This window comes from Hyla sarda, chromosome 8 (genome assembly GCF_029499605.1).
Source record: "Hyla sarda isolate aHylSar1 chromosome 8, aHylSar1.hap1, whole genome shotgun sequence".
Taxonomy (NCBI): Eukaryota; Metazoa; Chordata; class Amphibia; order Anura; family Hylidae; genus Hyla; species Hyla sarda.
This window is the reverse complement of record NC_079196.1, coordinates 206,155,049-206,176,905: the sequence shown is the minus strand read 5'-3', so window position 1 is coordinate 206,176,905 and position 21,857 is coordinate 206,155,049. Positions and strand designations below refer to the sequence as shown.

At 41.6% G+C, this 21,857-nt stretch overlaps 1 protein-coding gene across 1 annotated transcript in view; it reads right to left on the bottom strand.

Annotated features, from left to right (window-relative positions):
- The window catches only part of CORO7 (coronin 7), a 206,359-nt gene that overhangs the window by 12,349 nt on the left and 172,153 nt on the right, over positions 1-21,857 (bottom strand). Inside the window, exons 11-21 of the mRNA XM_056534991.1 lie at positions 19,523-19,577; positions 18,048-18,105; positions 17,804-17,949; positions 13,826-13,924; positions 12,215-12,325; positions 11,124-11,220; positions 10,127-10,302; positions 5,728-5,833; positions 4,163-4,249; positions 1,151-1,293; positions 47-151 (exon numbers count right to left, since the gene is read on the bottom strand). Of these exons, the coding sequence (XP_056390966.1) occupies positions 47-151; positions 1,151-1,293; positions 4,163-4,249; positions 5,728-5,833; positions 10,127-10,302; positions 11,124-11,220; positions 12,215-12,325; positions 13,826-13,924; positions 17,804-17,949; positions 18,048-18,105; positions 19,523-19,577 (1,183 nt within the window). The remainder of the gene's footprint in view (positions 1-46; positions 152-1,150; positions 1,294-4,162; positions 4,250-5,727; positions 5,834-10,126; positions 10,303-11,123; positions 11,221-12,214; positions 12,326-13,825; positions 13,925-17,803; positions 17,950-18,047; positions 18,106-19,522; positions 19,578-21,857) is intronic.

The window sequence follows — 21,857 nt, the reverse complement described above, 5'->3', positions numbered from 1 at the left end:
TTCACATATGGGGGAGCTGAGCCGCCATCACCATGCTCTATCTGACCTGCTTTGGCTGAGCTGAAACGCGTGGCTCGTAGATGCGAATTCGCTGATCTTTGCAGCAAGTTGCCAAGTACTTGCCATCTGGACTCCAAGCAAGAGAGAAGATCTGTGCAGATAAAAGATCACTACATTTCATTGATCTTGGGGATCCTTCCATCTAACCAATGACTTAACCATGTAACATTTGTCTATAGACATATAAAGATATACGCCTCCATAATTTATGCATCTTATGACACTACTAATGAATTCCCCCCTATTATGTCTAAGAAGACCGATCATTTCTATAATAAGGAAATATCAGGAGTAAGATTTTGCATGTACAGTGGTCCCTCAAGTTACAATATTAATTGGTTCCAGGATGACCATTGTATGTTGAAACCATTGTAGGTTGAGACCAGAACTCTATGGAAACCTGGTAATTGGTTCTAAAGGCACCAAAAGGTCATCCAAAAATAGGAAAAAGTCAGGATTAAACAAAAATAAGTAGATAACTAATATAGATAAAGCAAATCCTTATATATAAAAGTAGGAAAGAGCTGCTGGGAGCTGTAAATCACTGTCTATGTCAGTGTTTCCCAACTAGAGTGCCTCCAGCTGTTGCAAAACTACAACTCCCAGCATGCCCGGACAGCCAAAGGCTGTCCGGGCATGCTGGGAGTTGTAGTTTTGCAACAGCTGGAGGCACCCTGGTTGGGAAACACTGGTCTATGTAGAGGACAGGAGCTTCTTCAGGGACCTGTGCAGTACATGCAATGTCCTAAAAAAGTTAAATGGAACTGCCCTCACCTGGTGTCCAAAGGAGCAGCTAACCCTGGTACAGGTAAATAGTACAGAACATGTAATACCTCCCTGTACTGTAGGAGGCGCTACCAGACACCAGTCAATGCATACACTTCAGTAATACAGGGGTTTTACCAGTGAATGCCCATTCTAATTGGTCGGTTCTTCCGGCCATTGATATGTTTCACAGATCTGGACTGTCTGTAGCATTGTATGTTGAGTCTAGTTTCAAGTTACAATGGTCCAGAAAAGACCATTGTATGTTGAAACTATTGTATGTTGAGGCCATTGTAAGTTGAGGGATCACTGTATATGTTTTTACCTGATCTTCATGCCCTTGAAGGGTCAGGACATTTTTTCCAGTCTTCAGGTTCCAAACTCTCAGGGTAAGATCGTAGGAGGAGGAAACCAGGATATCGGAAGCACTAGGGTGAAACCGCACGGTATAGATTCTCTCATTATGAGCTGTGGAATAAGGAGGGGATAGGTAAATTTACTGTATAAAGGAGCACACCATATCTCCCTGCTATGTGCACATTTGGTTTTTTTTTCCCCAAGGAGCAGTGGTGCAATGATAGTGGTGCAGAAGGTGCAACAGTGACTAGGCCAGGCAGGAAGGGGTTACCTACCAGTGTGTGGTGTCTGGGGTGTTGCAATGATATTACAGGGTCTGGTCGTATTAACCCTTGGTTGTCGTGATGCCAGGGTGAGGTTTGCTTAGTATTGGAGATCCTGCCGCCAACCGGCCCACAAACGGCAGGAATAATAAACAGAATGTCCACAGCAGATTTTATGAGATAACTGGAAACTTTTACTTGAACTTTTATGCAACAGTTTTTACAAGTATACAGTGTCTCTCGAGGTAACCGGGATGCAGGTTCCTCACAGGCTTTACTGGGACGGAGAGTCTTTAGCTTTAAGCAGGCCACTGTGCTACTAATTATAAGATTTGAGTAGAATAGTAGTCACACAGGATTTGTAGGTTGAGCTTTATAACTCACGGTTTTAGTGGCTGCTGGTTCTTTAGGCTTTGGCCTAGTTGAGATGAATGAAGATATGCTGATTGTGCTTGGCTTTGGATCCAGGAGATCAGAGAGAGTGCAGGAACTAAGAGAGCAAATTTAAAGACTACAGCCCTTTATATAATAGGGGGGCTGGACTAAGCTCATTGGCCAGCAAACCTGTAAGTCCTGAACCCAGTGAACTCTGGGTACATCACATGACCCAGGAAGGTCCTTAATCATCCGCACATTCACAATTGCAGATCACAGGACCTGGGAAGGTCCTATACATTTATTTTACCTATACATTAAATAATAGACATGTAAATACAATTATATGAGACGACCAATGGGCAAGCCCTGCAGGAGAGCCCTGTGGAGATGGAGGAGCTCTAGCTGAGGGGACTTAACGCAAGGTAGTTGCTAGCACTGCTTTCAACTTTGTCTGCATCCTTTACTTCACTGTACAGTATTCTCATGCATAGAAAATCATTCTATAGCAAGGAAATAGCGGAGTTTTGTTTTCATGCTCCTTCTCTAGGAAAGCACGAGAGACTATGCTTTCCTATGCAGTGAACATACGTAATAAATATACCATCCCAGTATATGACAGAAGGACAATTTTGGCAAATGCATGGAGGTGCATGGAAACGTGCAGCATGTGCCGGAAGCTTTTCTGGTGCATACACCATACTTACAGGTTAAATGAGTTTTGCACGTTGTGACTTAAAACTCCTCACTAGAGGGCACCATTGATCATGCCTTTTATGCCCTACAAACAATAAAGGGTTAACTTGGAAATATGCCGTGAATAAACATTTGTTTTGTCCATATAGTGAAACTATTCTGCACGTGTTGACATTAGGAGGTGTGTGAGCCCCTTTATAGGGCGATCAGGCTGCCAGTGCAGGTCCAGGGGCATTCCACAGTCACTGCGACTATTTCACCTGTCTATAGGTATGAGCTGCTGACAGTGAACGATCAACTCATTCCTGGGGTGTGATCGGATACACCTGCTGTGATACCTAACATAGTAACATAGTTCATAAGGTTGAAAAAAGACCAGAGTCCATCAAATTCTTCCTATAACCCTAATGAGTCCCTAGTGAGTTGATCCAGAGGAAGGAAAAAAAAACCTCATATTAGAGGTAAAAATTCCTTCCCGACTCCAAATATGGCATCAGAATAAATCCCTGGATCAATGTTCTGTCCCTATAAATCTAGAATCCAAAACCTGTAATGTTATTATTCTCCAAAAATGCATCCAGACCCCTTTTGAACTCTTTTACAGAGTTCCCCATGACCACCTCCTCAGGCAGAGAATTCCACAGTCTCACTGCTCTTACAGTAAAGAACCCCCGTCTGTTCCGGTGTAGAAACCTGCTTTCCTCTAGACGTAGAGGATGCCCCCCTTGTTATAGATACAGTCCTGGGTATAAATAGATCATGGGAAAGATCTCTGTACGGTCCCCTGATATATTTATACATAGTTATTAGGTCTCCCCTAAGTCTTCTTTTTTCTAAACTAAATAACCCTAATTCTGATAATCTTTCTGGGTACTGTAGTCCTCCCATTCCCCGTATTACCCTGGTTGCCCGTCTTTGAACCCTCTCCAGCTCCACTACATCTTTCTTGTACACTGGAGCCCAATACTGTACACAGTATTCTATGTGTGGTCTGACCAGTACTGTACACAGTATTCTATGTGTGGTCTGACCAGTACTGTACACAGTATTCTATGTGTGGTCTGACCGGTATTGTACACAGTATTCTATGTGTGGTCTGCCCAGTACTGTACACAGTATTCCATGTGTGGTCTGCCCAGTACTGTACACAGTATTCTATGTGTGGTCTGCCCAGTACTGTACACAGTATTCCATGTGTGGTCTGCCCAGTACTGTACACAGTATTCTATGTGTGGTCTGCCCAGTACTGTACACAGTATTCTATGTGTGGTCTGACCAGTACTGTACACAGTATTCTATGTGTGGTCTGACCAGTACTGTACACAGTATTCCATGTGTGGTCTGCCCAGTACTGTACACAGTATTCTATGTGTGGTCTGACCAGTACTGTACACAGTATTCTATGTGTGGTCTGACTAGTGATTTGTACAGCAGTAGAATTATTTCCATGTCGTGGGCAACACCTCGGTATAAGTATTAGGTCCCATCCATGGAAACTGCAGACCTCCAGATGTTGCAAAACTACAACTCCCAGCATGCCCGGACAGCCGTTTTGCAACATCTGGAAGTCCACAGTTTGAAGATCAACGCATTAGTGTGACCCTAGCCGAAAGCTAGCCATATACTGTAGATAGTTGTTGGCTTACCAGCAAGTACAATCTGGGGTTCAGTCAGAGTCTCCTTAAGCCCGTCTCCTGGGATCTCCCACACCCGTACCCGTCCGTCTTCCCCACCTGAAACGTGAATAAATTAAATGCATGAATGAATAAATAAATAAATATAATACAAATGAATAAATATAATACAAGTGTAATAAAATCTTATAACAATCTATTTCTATAAAGATTTATTGCGGGCTCAGAGAAAAGTGAGGTGAAGAGAAGTGCTGGGGCAGGGAGAGGGAATGGCAGAGCTGTTGCAGTGAGGAGTACAGGGAGGATGAACAGCCTATCACTACCAGGGCTTCAGGAGACTGGGAAAGCTGGCTGGCACACAGTATGTGTGCCAGCCAGCTTTCCCAGTCTTCCTAAGAACTCCAATGTGGCTGCTTTACCAGACATATTTTTTTTTTTAGGAAACTGGGGAAGTACTGTGAGCCCTGCACTGTGTGCCACCCAGCGTTTCCAGTCTCACCAACAGCTCCAATATGGCAGGAAGACAGGGCAAAACCACCCACTCGGCTTGTTATAGGGGTACTCCTGTGGAAAACTTTTTTTTTTTTTTTTTTTTTTATCAACTGGTGCCAGAAAGTTGAACAGATTTGTAAATTACTTCTATTTAAAAATCTTTACCCTTCCAGTACATTTTAGGGGCTGTATACTACAGAGGAAATGCTTTTCTTTTTGGATTTCTTTTCTGTCACGACCACAGTGCTCTCTGCTGACCTCTGCTGTCCATTTTAGGAACTGTCCAGAGCAGGAGAAATTCCCCATAGCAAACGTATACTGCTCTGGACAGTTCCTAAAATGGACAGCAGAGGTCAGCAGAGAGCACTGTGGTCGTGACAGAAAAGAAATCCAAAAAGAAAAGCATTTCCTCTGTAGCATACAGCCCCTAAAAAGTACTGTAAGGATTAGGATATTTTAATAGAAGTCATTTACAAATCTGTTTAACTTTCTGGCACCAGTTGATAAAAAATAAATAAATAAAAATATACAAATGAATGTATTTCATTGTTACATTTTATGGTCCTAATATTAAAAGGGGTACTCCACTGGAAAAAAAAAATGTTAATCAACTGGTGCCAGAAAGTTAAACAGATTTTTAAATTACTTCTATTTAAACATCTTAATCCTTCCAGTACTTATCAGCTGCTGTATACTACAGAGGAAGTTGAATTGTTCTTTTCTGTCTGACACCTCTGTCCATGTCAGGAACTGCTGTCCAGAGCAGGAGAGGTTTGCTATGGGGATTTTCTCCTGCTCTGGACAGATCCTGACATGGACAGAGGTGTCAGCAGAGAGCACTGTGATCAGACAGAAAATAAATTAAAAAAGAAAAGAACTTCCTCTGTAGCATACAGCAGCTAATACTTACTGGAAGGATTAAGATTTTTAAATAGAAGTAATTTACAAATCTTTTTAACTTTCAGGCATCAGTTGATTGGAAAACATTTTTTTTTCCCAGCGGAGTACCCCTTTAAGCAATATGACTTTGCAGTTCTCCAAGATTACTTTCTCCAGACCATAACGGTACGGATATAGCGTCCTACCAGTGACCAGCCGATGAGGGTTGAACGGGTCCCAAGTGAGATCTGTGACAGGAACAGAGTTCTGGACAGTAGGCAGCATGTCTGGGAGACGCCCGGTCTGAGACAGCTGTAAGAGACAAAATATCTGTAGAATTATACATATACAATCCTATGATTACAGGTTATGCTCCATGGTCCTCCCTGAATATAATCTGTCATTAGTTTCTCCTTTCCTGCCTGTGAAGTAACAATGTTCAGCCTTTCAGATCGGTGTTTCCCAACCAGGATGCCTCCAGCTGTTGCAAAACTACAACTCTCAGCATGCCCGGACAGCCTTTGGCTGTCCGGGCATACTGGGAGTTGTAGTTTTGCAACAGCTGGAGGCACCCTGGTTGGGAAACACTGCTTTTTTTTTAAATGTGGAAAAATCCAAAGGACAGGCTATCAATAGCTGATTGGCCAATCAATATGTGAGCAACCAATCAGCTGCTGGATCCGATTGTACACAGTGAACAGAGCCAGAAGCACACAGCTCCATTTACTGCGCAGTGGCGGTGTCAGGTTACTACAACTCAGCTCCCATTCACTTGAATGTGATCATTTTTGCTTGCAGTGATAACAATAATGATAATTTTTTATTATTGCTTTCATTTTTTATTTATTTAAATCTGGAAAAGGGGGCATTTTAAATTACCTTTTATTACAGTACACTGTGATATACTCGTGTATTGCAGTGTCCTGTCTTTTTACTGGTCCCCTATTACACCGCTGCCTCTAATGATAAAAGGTGGACATTCACTTTAAAGAAGCACTCCATGGTTGTTCCCCCCCCCCCATATCATGGACACTCCCCATCACTAGTCCTATAGCGCCATTTGTTTCATTCCAGCACAGTTGCATCCATTAGGTAAGATGTTTAGGAGCAGAGTACCCCTTTAAGGTGTCAGAGGACGTGGCCAGTCCTGGGTCAGGTGGCTTCCTGTGATCTACAGGATGACATAATCACCTATCAGGTTTTCCTAGAAGTTCACAGACTCCTCCCCTCCCAGCTCTATCTGTATACTGCTGCTATCTCTATGGGATCATGATATATATATATACTGTAGTAGTTATACACCTCCCCTTCAGCTCTATCTGTATACTGCTGCTGCTATCTTTATGGGATCAGGATATATAGTAGTTATACACCTGCCCTTCAGCGCTATCTCTATGGGATCATGATATATATATATACTGTAGTAGTTATACACCTCCCCTCCAGCTCTATCTGTATACTACTGCTGCTATCTTTATGGGATCAGGATATATAGTAGTTATACACCTCCCTTCCAGCTCTATCTGTATACTGCTGCTATCTCTATGGGATCAGGATATATAGTAGTCATACACCTCCCCTCCAGCTCTATCTGTATACTGCTGCTATCTCTATGGGATCATGACATATAGTAGTTATACACCTCTCCTTCAGCTCTATCTGTATACTGCTGCTATCTCTATGGGATCAGGATATATAGTAGTCATACACCTTCCCTCCAGCTCTATCTGTATACTGCTGATGCTATATCTATGGGATCAGGATATATAGTAGTTATACACCTCCCCTCCAGCTCTATCTGTATACTGCTGCTGCTATCTCTACCGGATTAGCATATATAGTAGTTATATACCTCCCCTCCAGCTCTATCTGTATACAGCTGCTATCTCTACATGATCAGTATATAAAGCAGATATACACCTCTCCTGTGGCTGTGTTCACTCGGTTTTTGACGTTATGTTTCCTAAAATCATGGAAAAAACTGTACTATTTAGCACAATTTGCAAATTGCAGTATCATTTTACAGAATTTTGGAAAATCACAGCAAATACACAACCAAAACGCAGTGAAAATTAGCAAAAAATGCAGAAAAAAAATGCAACTTTTAAATACAACTTGAAGTCTACAAATCTTTAGATAACACCTCGATTGTGATTATTAGTCACATCACTTTCACCTTATTACAATATTTCTCTATAAAATACACTATGATAAAGGAAACACATAAAACTGCATGTAGTGTGAACCAACACCAACCCACTTATGAGTATTGTCAGTTCAGGCTTCTGCTTGCTGGAGTCTAGCCAGGTGATTAGGTTAGTGCTATAAGGGGAATTACAGTGATGAGACTCCACACCCCCTCTCTCTGCAAAGCAACATGATTCATAGGAAATATAGGCAGCATGCGGAAATATTTTTTTGTTCTAAAATAGGAATCAATATGGCTGAAAACCTAAGCCTGGTACATCAGCTGAAACAAGTAAGCACAATCTCTATATTAATATTATCTAATAATAGTCTATGCTGCACTATTTAAAGAGGCACTGTCATTATTAAAAACTTTTTATATTTTGTAGTACTACTGATAAGATGACTTTTTTAAATACTGTATATATTTATTTAAAAAAAAATGTCAATTTTACTAAAAAATTCAAAATGAAAATAGCTGCCACTAGGGGTCATCTGTCTTTATGCAGACAGACTACTCTGTATTTTGCAGCATACTGGATACTGGACGTAAAGTGTGTTGGTCTCCAGTATAGGAGATCACTGCTGCACCACTACAGCCTTCAGTTGTTCCTAAAGTACAACTCCCATGATGGGAGTTGTAGTTTTGCAACAGCTGGGGGTACAATCTTTGTAAAACTCTGTTTAAGAGCAGTGTATTCTCCAGATGTGTGCCTCCAGCTCTTGCAAAACTACAAAGGATGTGTGGGCATGCTGGGAGTTGTGATTTTGCAACAGCTAAAGACAACACTGCTCTAACACAGTGCTTTACAAACACTGCAGCTCCAGCTGATCAGACATTCAGGAGTATGTGAAAGCTGAATGACACACATAGTGACAGCTATGTTGATTAGCATCCAGCTTAACTAGGAACAGATAAAAAAAAATGTATGCAGAAAAACTACAGTGCAGTGATTTGCAGACTCCCAGGCTGCTCCCAGACTCAGAGCAGATGAGTCATCACAGTGAGGGAGAGAGCTGGACACGCCCCCTCCACAAGGCAAGAAGACAAAGCAAGTGAGCAACATATAAATGCTATTTGTTCTGGATATACATGTCCTAGACACATAAATGTATAAATGATATGTAAATGTTCAGGATTAGGTACTGAGTAACATATCACTTTTTTGACAGGTACGCTTTAAGCAAAGCAAAAGAACAGAGTGCTTCTTTAAGGTAGACGTGTGGTTCCCTGCTCTTGAACCATTTTCAGGGGTTCCCCCTATGGGGGATAATCACTGATCTATTGAACCTGACAAACATCTCTGCTTTTTATTATAACCAAGCAGTCTATGCTGGAGATGACTGTGCCTCCCCCAGGGCTATGTGAGCTCAGTGTTTATTATCATGAGCTAAACACCTAAATGTATCCTACATCTACATAAATCTGTCTGACATGATTCCTTGGGCTGTGCAAAACAAAAATATCTAAAAAAAAAAAAATATATATATATATATATATATACACTGCATATATTAGTTCTGGGTGTGAAGTTATGTGGAATGCTGAGACAGAGGCCCAAAAATACTCACCAGGGCTCTGCTAATAAGATTAGAGATATCTGCTCCTCATCATGACTGACCCCCCAAGCTGTAACATCTCTGAACATTCTTTCTCTTTCTATAAGGCAGAGTTTCCCAACCAGGGTGCCTCCAGCTGTTGCAAAACTACAAATTATTATGTAAAGGGGACCCTCATTTTTGTCCAGGCAGCTTCATCATTTTTGTTGTTTAAAATGATTCTGCTGAACCACAATTCAGAAGTAATGTCTGATTTTCATCAGTTAATTTTCAGTAATTTTTTATTCATTCTTACTTTTGTCAGTTTCACCTTCTTTCAGGCATTGTGGGGTTTTTGGTTTTTAACGGAAGGGGGACCAACAATTTTGTCCACATCTGTACGGCTTTGTTTAGCATATGTGCCTGGACCTGAGCACAGTGTAAATATATCCTAATGTTCAAAGATGGGCAAGTTCTACTCTTTAAAAGGCCAACCTCGCTGTGTATCCTTAAAGGGGTACTCCACTGGCCCTGCGTTCGGAACATTTAATTCCGATCGCTGGGTGCAGGCTGCGGGGGTCGCGACTTAGCGGTAATGCCCCCTCGTGATGTCACGCCATGCTCCCACAATGCAAGTCTATGGGAACATGTTCCCTCAATGCAAGTCTATGGGAGGGGGCGTGGCAGCTGCCACGCCCCCTCCCATAGACTTGCATTGAGGGAACATGGTGTGACATAACGAGGAGCACGGGCCCGTGATGTCATGACCCCCGCAGCCTGCACCCAGCGTTCGGCACTAAATGTTTCGAATGCAGGGTCAGTGGAGTACCCCTTTAAGGTGTGAAATGGCATCATTTAACAGATCTATTGACCACCTACCTCCAGTACAGCCACCTGACCCCCAGCAACAGCCAGCGGGACTGCCACTCTCTGGTGATTCACACAGAAGCCGTCACTCTCTCCTGGTGTACTCTGGCTCACGCCTTTCAAGTTGGTAATGTAATTGTCACGGTGGAGCAGAACACCCTGGATATGACGGAAACGGGAACTGGGACCTAGAAGAATCATAGTTTAAGTCAGTGGTTACAGATATATTTACCCCAGACATTCCACATACCCCACATGCAGGTTAAAGCCACTCAGCTGCAATACCAGAGACAGCCTGTGAACAAAAGTGGTGCTATTTTTGGGGAAAAAAAACAAAAACATTACATTCTTTTTCCTAAGTCAGGAACCTTACATTTGTAATGTAAATTTGCTACCTTTAAAAGAAAGATGATACCCAGCACTCACCAGTGATGCACAGTGACGGTTTATAATGCCATAGTGTAGTACAGGGACTCGTTTCGGCATGGGAGCCTTCCTATAGGCAGACAGCTGAGGAAGGCTCCCACGCCGGAACACGTTCTTGTACCACACTATGGCATAATAAATCTTCACTGTGCATTACTGGTGAGTGCTGGGTATCATCTTTCTTCTACCTGTGGCTTTACCCTTCCTCGTGCACCACCACAAATTCCATGGAAGTGCCGACATATCCCTATATTGATTTTGCTACCTTCAGTGAATATGGGTGATCTGAAGGCTGTGGCCATTAGCTTTGTATTTTAATGTGTTCAATCTCTTCAAGACTCACAGTACTGCATACACTGACAGGTCTGCTGTCCCTGGAGGCCTGGACTGGGGCGTATTCCAAAAATAGCTCCACAGCATTGAGTAAGTGGGTTAATTCTCTATTGTTTGATCATCATGACACGTGTTCTGTTAGCAGCTCCAGAGATATGAGCGCAGTATAACATCACCGAGCGGTCACACTTTGCTGCTTCTCAGGATAAAACGATGCTTCATCTTCCACAGCCGAGTGAGCAACACTTACCCAGAATGCTCTGCAAGGAGCGCTGGCTGGTGCTGGACACGATCCCACTAGTGGGGGAGGTGACAGAGCTGGAGGGAGAAGACAGGACACTGCCATCCTACCAGAAACAAGGCACACACGGAAATATTAATAAATGTAGACCGTATTTATTAAAGAAAAATAAATTAGTATGATGGAGAACGGGAAAAAGAAAGAGAAAGATAGAAAGAGAAAGATAGAGCGAGAGTACAAGAAAGACTGCGAAAAGGAGATAGGGTGTGAGAGAACGCAAAAGTTAGATAGATAGATAGATAGATAGATAGATATGAGATAGATATGAGATAGATAGATAGATATGAGATAGATAGATAGATAGATAGATAGATAGATAGATATGAGATAGATATGAGATAGATAGATAGATATGAGATAGATAGATAGATAGATAGATAGATATGAGATAGATAGATATGAGATAGATAGATAGATATGAGATAGATAGATAGATAGATAGATATTAGATAGATATGAGATAGATATGAGATAGATATGAGAAATAGATAGATATGAGAAATAGATAGATATTAGATAGATAGATATGAGATAGATAGATATGAGATAGATATGAGATAGATATGAGAGAGATAGATAGATAGATAGATATGAGATAGATAGATAGATATGAGATAGATATGAGATAGATAGATATGAGATAGATAGATAGATAGATATGAGATAGATATGAGATAGATATGAGATAGATATGAGATAGATATGAGATAGATATGAGATAGATAGATAGATATGAGATAGATAGATATGAGATAGATAGATAGATAGATAGATATGAGATAGATATGAGATAGATATGAGATAGATATGAGATAGATAGATAGATATGAGATAGATAGATATGAGATAGATAGATAGATATGAGATAGATATGAGATAGATAGATATGAGATAAATATGAGATAGATAGATATGAGATAGATAGATATGAGATAGATAGAGATAGATATGAGATAGATATGAGATAGATATGAGATAGATAGATAGATAGATATAAGATAGATATGAGATAGATAGATATATAATGTCTGTACACTCACACTTGTTTCAGGAGACGCGATGCCCGGTTCTGGATAATTGGTCACCTTCTTTTTGCCAGAGAAAGAAGTCGGAGGTGATCTTCTTGCTGGATTCAAAGAGATCTTCCCTACCTGTAGATGACCATTACATTATGATAGTTATAAATACAGAGGCAGGAAGCTTTGTCCAGCACCTGGTATAACTCATTTCTGCAATAAACATGTTTTATCCACATCTTTACAATGAGAACAGTTATTGATGAGTCCTTATTATAGTCAGGAATTTTACATGATCTAATATTAGGCTTCAGCTACATGGTGACCATTAAAAGATTAGGTAGACATGGAAGACTATGCAACTGCACCCATGACGGGCAGACGGGGGATGCAGTATAATGGGATAGTCATCAACAACTGTTTCCACAATAACAATAAAACATGGAAATGTTACATTCTATATAGTCCTAATCGCTAACACCAAACCTGGATTGTTAATATTGAGTAAGACATTATTTCTTTATGTACCAGTGCTGAGTGGCTAAATTGCACATTCTTTTGTGCCAGCTCCATTTTTGCACAAATGATTTGCATCCTAAGGCTCTGTTCACAAGAGCTGGAAACCATGACGGCATCACCAGACCCATCAAACAATAGACACTTTTGGGGTCTGTAGGGTTCCATAATGGTGTCCAACAATTTGACAGGAAGAATAGCCCTGCATGCTGCACTGTTCTTCCTTTTTAAAATCTAAAAGGACTTCCAAAGAAGGCCATGAGTAGAGGATCTGATAGTAGTGTGAACACAGCCTAACACTAAAACACTTCATAGTCCGCTAGCATCATTTCTAACACCACTTTACTTGGAATATGGCCCTTCAGGGCAACTAATCTGTATATGTGGTGTGATCACAGCCGACATTAAAGGGCTACTCCGGTGGAAAACATTTTTTTTTATATATATATATATATATAAATAAACTGTTGCCAGAAAGTTAAACAGATCTGTAAATTACTTCTATTTAAAAATCTTAATCCTTCCAGTACTTATCAGCTGCTGTATGCTCCACAGGAAGTTCTTTTCTTTTTGAATTTCTTTCCAGTCTGACCACAGTGCTCTCTGCTGACACCTCTGTCCATGTCAGGAACTGTCCAGAGTAGAAGCAAATCCCCATAGCAAACCTCTCCTGCTCTGGACAGTTCCTGACATGGACAGAGGTGTCAGCAGAGAGCACTATGGTTAGACAGAAAATAAATTCAACAAGAAAAGAACTTCCTTTGTATTATACAGCAGCTGATAAGTACTGGAAGGATTAAGATTTTTAAATAGAAGTAATTTACAAATCTGTTTAACTTACTGGCACCAGTTGATAAAAAAAAAAAGTACGATATACACCACTTATTTGCTGCACTGCCTAATTACAATTTTTCCAATGTTATACATATTGTCCTTCTGGGCCTCTGCTGGCCCCTGGACCCCGTGTTCAATTTTTCTGTTGTTTTTGCTTTGTTCCTGTATTGTGTTACTGAAGCTTTTTCAATAACATTTCTTTTGAATTTGAAAATAAAAAAAAAGAAAAAGTTTTCCACCGGAGTACCCTTTTTATTATCAGGGTCACATCAAGACATCACACACCTGTTTGTTCTCTCCAGCCCACCATCCATCAGATGTCAGTGCCGCTGTGCGTCCTGCAGTATCTGGAAACAGGTCACTTGAAAACTCCTGTCCTGCTTGCTAGTGGGAAACAAAATCAGGACCCATAAGGACTAGATAGGGAAAAACAGAGACAGATCAGTGCTGCCAGAGAAGAATCATAGCAGGGCAGCGGTGAACATTCTCTGGCAGAGGTGGGTGCACACTGCACGCTTTAGGGCAGTGCTTCCCAACCAGGGTGCCTCCAGCTGTTGCAAAACTACAACTCCCAGCATGCCCGGACAGCCGTTGGCTGTCCGGGCATGCCGGGAGTTGTAGTTTTGCAACAGCTGGAGGCACCCTGGTTGGGAAGCACAGCTTAAATGGTACCTCTCATCAAATAAACTTTTGATATATTTTAGATGAATGAATGTTGAATAACTTTCCAATAGCATGTTAATGAAAAATATGCTTCTTTCTATTGTATTTTTCCCGATCAGTCCTGTCAGCAAGCATTTCTGACTCATGCTGGAGTCCTAAACACTCAGAGCTGCCAGCCTGCTTTGTTCACAGCCAAACAGGCAGTGAACAAAGCAGGCTGGCAGCTCTGAGTGTTCTCCTTTGTGAACAAAGCAGACTGGCAGCTCGTAGTGTTTAGGACTCCAGCATGAGTCTGAAATGCTTGCTGCCAGGACTGGTAGGGAGACCCCTAGTGGTCATTTCTTCAAAGTGGAAAATTAAATAGAAAGAAGCATATTTTTTAATAACATGCAATTGTGAAGTTATTCTGCATACATTAATCTATAATATATCAAACGTTTTTTTGATGAGAGGTACCCTTTAAGGGTGAATGTTCTCCTAACCTACAGTACTTTACCACTGAAAACAGCATGTCTGTCCCTATATTATGCTGTATTTAGTATGACTTGCGTGACAGGTTCCCTTTCATGAAAGTTCTTTCTAAAGTATAACATTCATTATTTGTCTCTAAAATACACCATTAGGCTAGGTTTCCATACAGGTTTTTTTCTGGCATTTTTTGGAATACAGTGATTGATCCCGTAGGAAGGAGAAGCATAAGTCTTTCTTTTATATTTCCCATTCCTTTTGAATACAGTGGCCGTTTTCCAAAAAACGCCACAAAAAAAACCTGTGTGGAAACCTAGCCTTATAGCGATACCCATACACAAAACTAAAAAGCCAAAGGAATCTACAGTAAGTGAATTACATATTTTTATATCTAACATATCTCCAGACCATAACCAACTACCAATGTACAAAATGATATACAAGTGTTTGTATCCAATTCTAAGGTAGTAATCACGTAACTAGGTGAAAATGTATATATGTTATACGCTTATTGTGCTCTTTTGCTCCCAACGCTGACAGACACAGCAAACCTTCTTGCCACAGCTCGCATTGATGTGCCATCCTGGATGAGCTGCACTACCTGAGTGTGGATTGTAGACTCCGTCTCATGCTACCACTAGAGTGAAAGCACCGCCTGCATTCAAAAGTGACCAAAACATCAGCCAGGAAGCATAGGAACTGAGAAGTGGTCTGCGGTTACCACCTGCAGAACGACTCCTTTATTGGGGGTGTCTTGCTAATTGTCTATAATTTCCACCTGTTGTCTGTTCCATTTGCACAACAGCATGTGAAATTGATTGTCAATCAGTGTTGCTTCCTTATAGTTACATCGTGTTGTTTAAGTGTTCCCGTAATTTTTTTGAGCAGTGTATATAATGATTTTAGGATAAATATGGGCCCCACAAGTAGTTTCAGAAGAGTCTGGACTATAGCATGTGTAACCAAAGGATATATGGCATCAGTTACAAATAGAGGACTTCTTAGGGAGCGTTCACACTGCGGAATTTCAGCGGCGGACAATTATGCCGCTGAAATTGTTCCGTGCAAAGAAAGAACATGCTCATTCTTTGCGCGGATTCTGCCAGCACTGCATAGCCGTCAATAGTGACGGCTCAGTGCCCCGCGGCCCTAGCGCTGAAGTATCCCTTAGAAAGGAAGGTAGGACTGCATTCACACCACGATTGTAGACTACGGGTGCCGGGCTCTCCCGTACCCCAGCCGGACTGGCGCTGAAATCCATTTACTTTAATGAGCGGAGTCAAACAGTGACTCCGGTCGTCTCCTTTCTGCCCCGTATCGGGTTTTGTGACCGGCAGTACAGCCGCTCAGATGCTTCCGTTTCCTCTGTTGTATATTAATCCCCAACCTTAGGCACCAAAAGGTGCCTATAGCTATATATTTCTAAATAACTATGCCTAATAATTGAAGCTCTGATGACATCACCATAATAGGTGACAGAAACATCTTGGAAGCAAAGAAGGCCCAATAGGCATCAAGAAAATATACATTGATGCCTAGTTACTTTATTAATACCTTGTACCACACTTGTATATATCTTTGTTCATATCTGGGTATGGTCCAGAGTTCTGTTGTTACTGCATAAAGAATATCAGATATATACTGTATTTTCTGGCGTATAAAACTACTTTTTAACCCAGGAAAATGTTCTCAAAAGTCAGGGGTCGTCTTATAGGGCGGGTGCTGCAGTCCGCCGGGACGCCCGGGGTATGGATAGAGAGTATGCATCTTTCAACCGTCCGGCCCGCCCTTGTATGTGTCCTATTACCGTACCTCTTTCTCTGATCTCTCAGATTTCGCTCTTGAGGATTACAGTGAAGCAGTGCGCATGTGCGAGATCTGAGGCGGTGCAGGCGTGAATGTGCAAGATCTGAATGGCGGCGTTGGTGTGCATTTGCGAGATCAGAGAGGTGGAGAAGGAGGTACGGTAATAGGATACAAGGGCGGGCCAGACGGGTGAAAGAGGCATGTACCGCTCGGATAGTCTTGGAGACAGGGAGGGCTGGGCAGACAGGGACAGCTGACCAATCCAAGCAGGCTTTGTATACAGCAACCAGCCAATCACTGGTAAGGTACCGTACATGGCGGTAGAGGGGTAGTCTTATACGGCGAGTATATCCCAAACTCTGTATTTTAACTGTAAAAGTTGGGGGGGTCGTCTTATACACCGGAAAATACGGTACATGATTTATTTGGCATTTTAGTTTGTGCATGGGGATTATGGGGTATTTTAGAGACAAAAAAGTACTGTTTTAGTAAGCGCTTCTCTGGGAATGTAAGTGTGGTGTCCCGGTACAGGGCCTTATCCTGTCCCTGTCTTAAGTCCCCTCAGTTAGAGTCCCTCCATTCCACAGGGCTCTCCTGCAGGGCTTACCCTTTACTCGCCTCGTATAATGCATTATAAAGGTACAGTGTATATTGGTCCTTATGTATAAAGTTATGTGCAAAGTTGTATAATCATGTGATGATGTCATGTGATGTACCCAGAGTTCTCTGGGTTCAGGACCTACAAGCTTTGCAACCAATGGGATTGGTCCAGCCTCCTTAGTATATAAGGGGCTGCAGTCATGAAATTCTCTCTCTTGTTCCTGCCCTCTTGTTCCTGACACTAAAGCAAGCACAATCAGCACATCTACATTCATCTTACCTAGGCCAAAGCCTAAAGAACCAGCAGCTACTAAAACCGTGAGTTATAAAGCTCTAGCTACAAATTCTTTGTGACTACTATTCAACTCTGCTTAAAGCTCAAGACTATTAGTCCCAGCCAAGCCTGTGAGGAACCTGCATCCCGGTTACCTCAACAGAAACTGTTTAATTGTAAAGACTGTTTGCACAAGAAGTTAAGTAAAAGTTCCAGTTATCTCATAAATCCTGCTGTGGACATTCCGTTTATTATCCTTCCGTTTTTGGGCCGGTTGACGGCAGGGCCTTCCATACAGAACAACTGCATCCTGGCATCACGACAAACCAATGGTTAATACCACCAGACCCTGTAGCATCATTGCAACACCCCTACACCACATAAGCATTTACTTTATTGCTGGTAAGATTTTTTTTGCATCAGGCCTTGCTTTGTATCATAACACATGGTACCTTGCGTGGGACTGTATAACTGATAGGAATGATGAATTTGTCAGTCAGCTGGAGGAGACGTAGGACCTCAGAGCCCATGACATCAAGGCACAGCTTAGGGGCCAAAGCCAGGCCGCGAGACTGCTGCTCTGTGACACACTGAGACACTGTGAGATACAAAGAGACGACTTCATTAGAGCACTGTACACACTCACATAGAGCGGTCACATTCAGTCGTAAAATATAAAAGGAAAGGTTTTCTTACATTGTGCAATAGAGTGGGGTTCTGTGCCGACCTCCATACAATACACCGTACCTTCACCCTGTAAATAGAATTTACAGATCATTGTTTGGGGGGTCGTGAAAGGATTAAATATTTTGTCCACAAAGTGTATTATACATATAGGAAAAGGCACTGAAACACATAAAAACCAGATTGTGTAGAAATATAAAAGAAATATCTGACTGACGTTATTTGTTTATGCATGACAGAGATTGATTTAAAGGGGTTATCCAGGAAAAAAACTTTTTTTTTTAAATATCAACTGGCTCCAGAAAGTTAAACAGATTTGTAAATTACTTCTATTAAAAAAATCATAATCCTTTCAGTACTTATGAGCTTCTGAAGTCGAGTTGTTCTTTTCTGTCTAAGTGCTCTCTGATGACACGTGTCTCGGGAACCGCCCAGTTTAGAAGCAAATCCCCATAGCAAACCTCTTCTAAACTGGGCGTTTCCCGAGACACGTGTCATCAGAGAGCACTTAGACAGAAAAGAGCAACTCAACTTCAGAAGCTCATAAGTACTGAAAGGATTAAGATTTTTTAATAGAAGTCATTTACAAATCTGTTTAACTTTCTGGAGCCAGTTGATATATATATATAAAAAAAAGTTTTTTCCTGGATAACCCCTTTAATTGAAAAATTGTGTAATAGTGTAATTCTTAAATCCCCCTGTGGAGGCGCTGTAGGGAAAGTAAACACTTGCTCCTGCACAGATAACAGCTGATTGCTGCAGACCAAAGCAGCAAGAAAACCTATGATCAAGCTTCTTATTGGGGACTAATATAGCAGAATATTATTGTCCATAATGGACAACCCTCCTAAATTCTATTCAGCCATTCGGTTTGTGGGAACAGTGGAGGGGGGCAACCAATACTGGCCCTCATTTACTTAGAAAATCGGGTTGTAAGTCTATGTTGCTTTTTTCCCCTGGTATTTATTATTATGTCGCATCCTTTTTGTCGCACGTGCGTTTTGTTGGTTTTGGTTTCCAACTCCTCTGAGCTGTCGGGAAAAAATCCACAACAATTCAACAAATTCGGGTTGGAAACCTTTATAAATACGTGGGAAAGCTCAGAAATGTCGGGTTACGCCCCTTTTTTGGGTTTGGGAGAATCCACATCGGGTCTGTCGGGAAAAAATGTCGCATCCTGTCGCAGACTGGCGCACGATGTCTGCGACATGGCGCAGACAAAGATGCGACAAAAAAACCCGACAAAAGAGGTCGGGTTTAGAATAGTAAATGAGGGCCACTGTCTCCATAACAACTTCTAATGGGGTTGTCACACAGCTTTTCCAGGCTCCTGACCAGCAAATAGTATAGTGGTGACAAATAAGTCCATAAGATGAATACATTCTGTAAATAATTCAACAGATAATAAAAGATTAATTGTATTAAGTACAAGTCTATTCTGAGACACATCGGCTGTTCGGGGGGTGAGGCGGCCATTTTTGTTTTACCTGTGCAGCCAGGATAAGGAGGCCGGTGTCTACATCATAGAGAGGGATGAGGAGTCTGTGGAAAGAAAGGAAGTCTGGTTACTAGCTGGAAACCCAACCTGTAATGCCGTCCAGGCCTAGGTCCTGCATGTGCAACACCCTCACCCCCCACCCCCCACCCCTTCCCCATTATATGCATCAGTGTTTCCCAACCAGGGTGCCTCCAGCTGTTGCAAAACTACAATTCCCAGCATGCCCGGACAGCCGTTGGCATCTGGTGCATATAATGGGGAAGGGGGGCGTGGTATCAGTGTTTCCCAACCAGGGTGCCTCCAGCTGTTGCAAAACTACAATTCCCAGCATGCCCGGACAGCCGTTGGCTGTCCGAGCATGCTGGGAGTTGTAGTTTTGCAACAGCTGGAGGCACCCTGGTTGGGAAACACTGATACCACCCCCCCCTTCCCCATTATATGCACCAGAGTTTCCCAACCAGGGTGCCTCCAGCTGTTGCAAAACTACAATTCCCAGCATGCCTGGACAGCCGTTGGCTGTCCAGGCATGCTGGGAGTTGTAGTTTTGTAACAGCTGGAGGCACCCTGGTTGGGAAACACTGATATGCACCAATATAGGAAGACGTAACATGATATACCTTCTGGAGAAGAAGAAACAGATGTTATGAACACATTATGTATGGTATACAGCACAACCTGGCAATTACATGAACCATACACCAGAGGGCAGAAGAGACACGTCCTGGGATTTTACTGTGCGCACCCTAATAATAATAATAAATAGTGTGAATGGCTCTTGGTGTCATTTTGGCTCGTGGACTCAGAATTTTGGACGTGGGAGTTGCACACTCCCTACACACAGCATCCTGGATGGATACAACAAGATCTCTGCATCTCCCAAATTTTATTTTCATTACATTGGATAGAAAACAGGCCTCGCAAATGTTATCAGTATTGCTATGAAATATGGCAAAAGTAGCCAGTGGTTACAGTCCTGCTTCCTCCGCCGCCTCATAATCTCTTATACTTGGCAGCAAAGGCAATGAGCTGAAGACTGAGTGGGGTCTAGCTATTACACTATATATATATATATACACACATATATGAAAGGCAATGAGCTGAAGACTGAGTGGGGTCTAGCTTTTACACTATATATATATATATATATATATATATATATATATATATATGAAAGGCAATGAGCTGAAGACTGAGTGGGGTCTAGCGATTACACTATATATATATATATATATATATATATATGAAAGGCAATGAGCTGAAGACTGAGTGGGGTCTAGCTTTTACACTATATATATATATATATATATATATATATATATATATATATATATGAAAGGTAATGCAGAATATATAGATGACATATGAATGGGCTCCCTGACACTTAAAGGGGTACTCTGGTGGAAAACTTCTTTTTTTTTAAATGAACTGGTGCCAGAAAGTTAAACAGATTTGTAAATTACTTCTATTAAAAAATCTTGATCCTTTTAGTACTTTTTAGCAGCTGTATGCTACAGAGGAAATTCTTTACTTTTTGAATTTCTTTTTTGTCTTGTCCACAGTGCTCTCTGCTGACACCTCTGTCCGTGTCAGGAACTGTCCAGAGCAGCATAGGTTTGCTATGGGGATTTTCTCCTGCTCTGGACAGTTCCTGATACGGGCATCAGGTGTCATTAGAGAGCACTGTGGACAAGACGAAAAAGAAATTCAAAGATTTTCCTCTGGAGCATACAGCTGCTAAAAAGTACTGGACGGATTAAAAATGTTTAATAGAAGTAATTTACAAATCTGTTTAACTTTCTGGCACCAGTTCATTTAAAAAAAAAAAAATGTTTTCCACTGGAGTACCCCTTTAAGACTATGCTGTGGCCACTGTCATCTGCATTATAGGGGTACTCCGATGGAAAACATTTTTTTTTTTAAATCAACTGATGCCAAAAAAGTTAAAGGGGTACTCCGGTGGAAATTTTTTTTATATGAACTTGCTCCAGAAAGTTAAAAAGATTTGTAAATTACTGTAAAGATTGTAAATTATTCAAAAATCTTAATCCTTTCAGTACTTATCAGCTGCAGTATGCACCACAGGAAGTTGAGTTGTCCTTTTCTGTCTGACCACAGTGCTCTCTGCTGACACCTCTGTCCATGTCAGTAACTGTCCAGAGCAGGAGCAAATCCCCATAGAAAACCTCTCCTGCTCTGGACAGTTCCTGACATGGACAGAGGTGTCAGCAGAGAGCACTGTGGTCAGACAGAAAAAAACAATTGAACTTCCTCTGTAGTATACAGCAGCTGATAAGTACTGGAAGGATTAAGATTTTATTATAGAA